The sequence below is a fragment of the Echinops telfairi genome, unplaced genomic scaffold (genome assembly GCF_000313985.2).
Source record: "Echinops telfairi isolate 266 unplaced genomic scaffold, ASM31398v2 ScPeMD7_7474;HRSCAF=8512, whole genome shotgun sequence".
Taxonomy (NCBI): Eukaryota; Metazoa; Chordata; class Mammalia; order Afrosoricida; family Tenrecidae; genus Echinops; species Echinops telfairi.
In genome coordinates this window covers 506,315-508,087 of record NW_022111378.1, presented here as the reverse complement: position 1 = coordinate 508,087, position 1,773 = coordinate 506,315, and the positions used below count along the sequence as shown (strand labels likewise).

The 1,773-nt window shown below is 46.1% G+C and overlaps 1 protein-coding gene across 1 annotated transcript in view; it reads right to left on the bottom strand.

The window, feature by feature from the left end:
* ITPR1 (inositol 1,4,5-trisphosphate receptor type 1) overlaps positions 1 to 1,773 on the bottom strand; it is a 413,260-nt gene that overhangs the window by 40,189 nt on the left and 371,298 nt on the right. The window contains exon 55 of the mRNA XM_045285628.1: positions 1,330 to 1,494. Coding sequence (XP_045141563.1) covers positions 1,330 to 1,494 — 165 coding nt within the window. The remainder of the gene's footprint in view (positions 1 to 1,329; positions 1,495 to 1,773) is intronic.

Below are 1,773 nucleotides of genomic sequence, written 5' to 3'. Positions count from 1 at the left end.
GGTGAAGGGAGACAGCAGACAGTGTAAGATATGAAATTAGTAATAATTTATAATTTATCAAGGGATCACGAGGATGGGAGGGTGGGGAAGGGAGGGAAAAAAGAAGGGCTGATACCAAGGGCTCAACTAGAAAGAAAATGTTTTGAAAATTATGATGGTCACATATGTACAAATGTGCTTGATACAATTGATGTATGGATTGTTATTAGAGCTATAAGAGCCACAAATAAAATGATTTATTAATAACAATTTTTTAAAATCTAGTCCTCTTAGCCCGCTAACTTCCACCGCCTGTGGAGTGAGCTCATCCTGATCATCTGATTGATGAATTCTATATTATGTTGCAGATGGGAAATAGAATAGGGGATGACCAATGTAGCAAGCACTGAGCCAGTATGCTAGGCCCTCAACATGCACGGCCATGCATCATCCCTGTATTAGCCCGGGAGGGAGATTCATTGCTCTGCCCTCATTGTGTAGCTGAGGAAACAGAAGCACAGAGCAGTTAATTAACTAGCCCAGAAACCACATGCATAGCACCTCTTTAGAAGAACTTTCCTTCTGTTGCCTTTTGTGGAGAAGATAATCCCCCTTTAAGGCCAACACGTGAGATGTGCTCATTCTCCATATTTGCAAACATTAAAGCATTTCTAGTCTATGTTAAGATGGCTTGAAGATCAGTCAAGTTTTTGCCCTCTGCCATTTTACTCAGGCAATGGCTTCTGAGCCACAGGCCACGCGGTCTACATTCCCTCTCAAACAGCAGAGCAAGCAGATCTTTGATGCGAACTTTAAAAACCTGCTCTGTAGGAAGGTGACAGAGCCAAGTACTTGTTTAGACACTCAAAATATTAACCACTTGGCTCAAATCATGGTGAATACGTCTGCTGGATCTATCAGCCCACTTCACCATCAAGATCACAAAGTTTTGACATTTGTTCCCCCGGGATGGTCACGACATTTTCTCCTGAGAAATGAATCCTGTGAGAACCGTCTCAGAAGTATTCTCTTTGGCAAGTGCTGGTGGATCAGTGCCCAAGAAATAGGTTCCTGTGGAGGAAACATCTCCCAGAGCAGACTGCAGGTATCTTCCATCACAGAAATGTAGACCACCTGCTTCAGCAGCCAGTGCGGTGTACAGGATGGGAGTGCACCTCCAGGGGCATGGTGGCTGACTTGGACCCCGTGCAGTCTTCCTGGCCATAACCCTAACACACTGCCTGCAATGGGGCTCTGACCGCACTAGACCAGGCATCCCATTCACCATGGAAAGGAAGGGTCTATTATGACAGAGAGGACCGTATTCAGCAAGCAATCTCAGGTACCCACCAGCAAGCTGTAGAAGAATTCATGGACAAAGAGCCCCATGGCGCAGATGAGCAGATAGAGCAAGTGATAAAGGAACTCAACATCAAGGATCATGGCTCGGTATCCTCTGGTGAATGTTCCACAGTTGCCCACGAAGCTCATTAGAAAGATGATTTTATTGCAGACCTGAGGAGAGGGAGATAGGAGATGTCAGATGGCACGGATGACATCCAACTTCAGACGCTTCATGAGCACGCTAATGGCCACTGTCACACACAGCTCTCAGGAACCATGATAGCCGCGTACAAAGTGCCACACATACACTTGAAGACTAAACAACAGCTGGATCCACGGGACGGCTTCCTTTGCCGCAGGCAAGAATTCTACCTCTCAACCACCACTGGTCCCAGACCCCCTGCAGTTTTCTCCTTTTGTAGTCTGCCCAATTCCTTTCAGCTCCGAAGT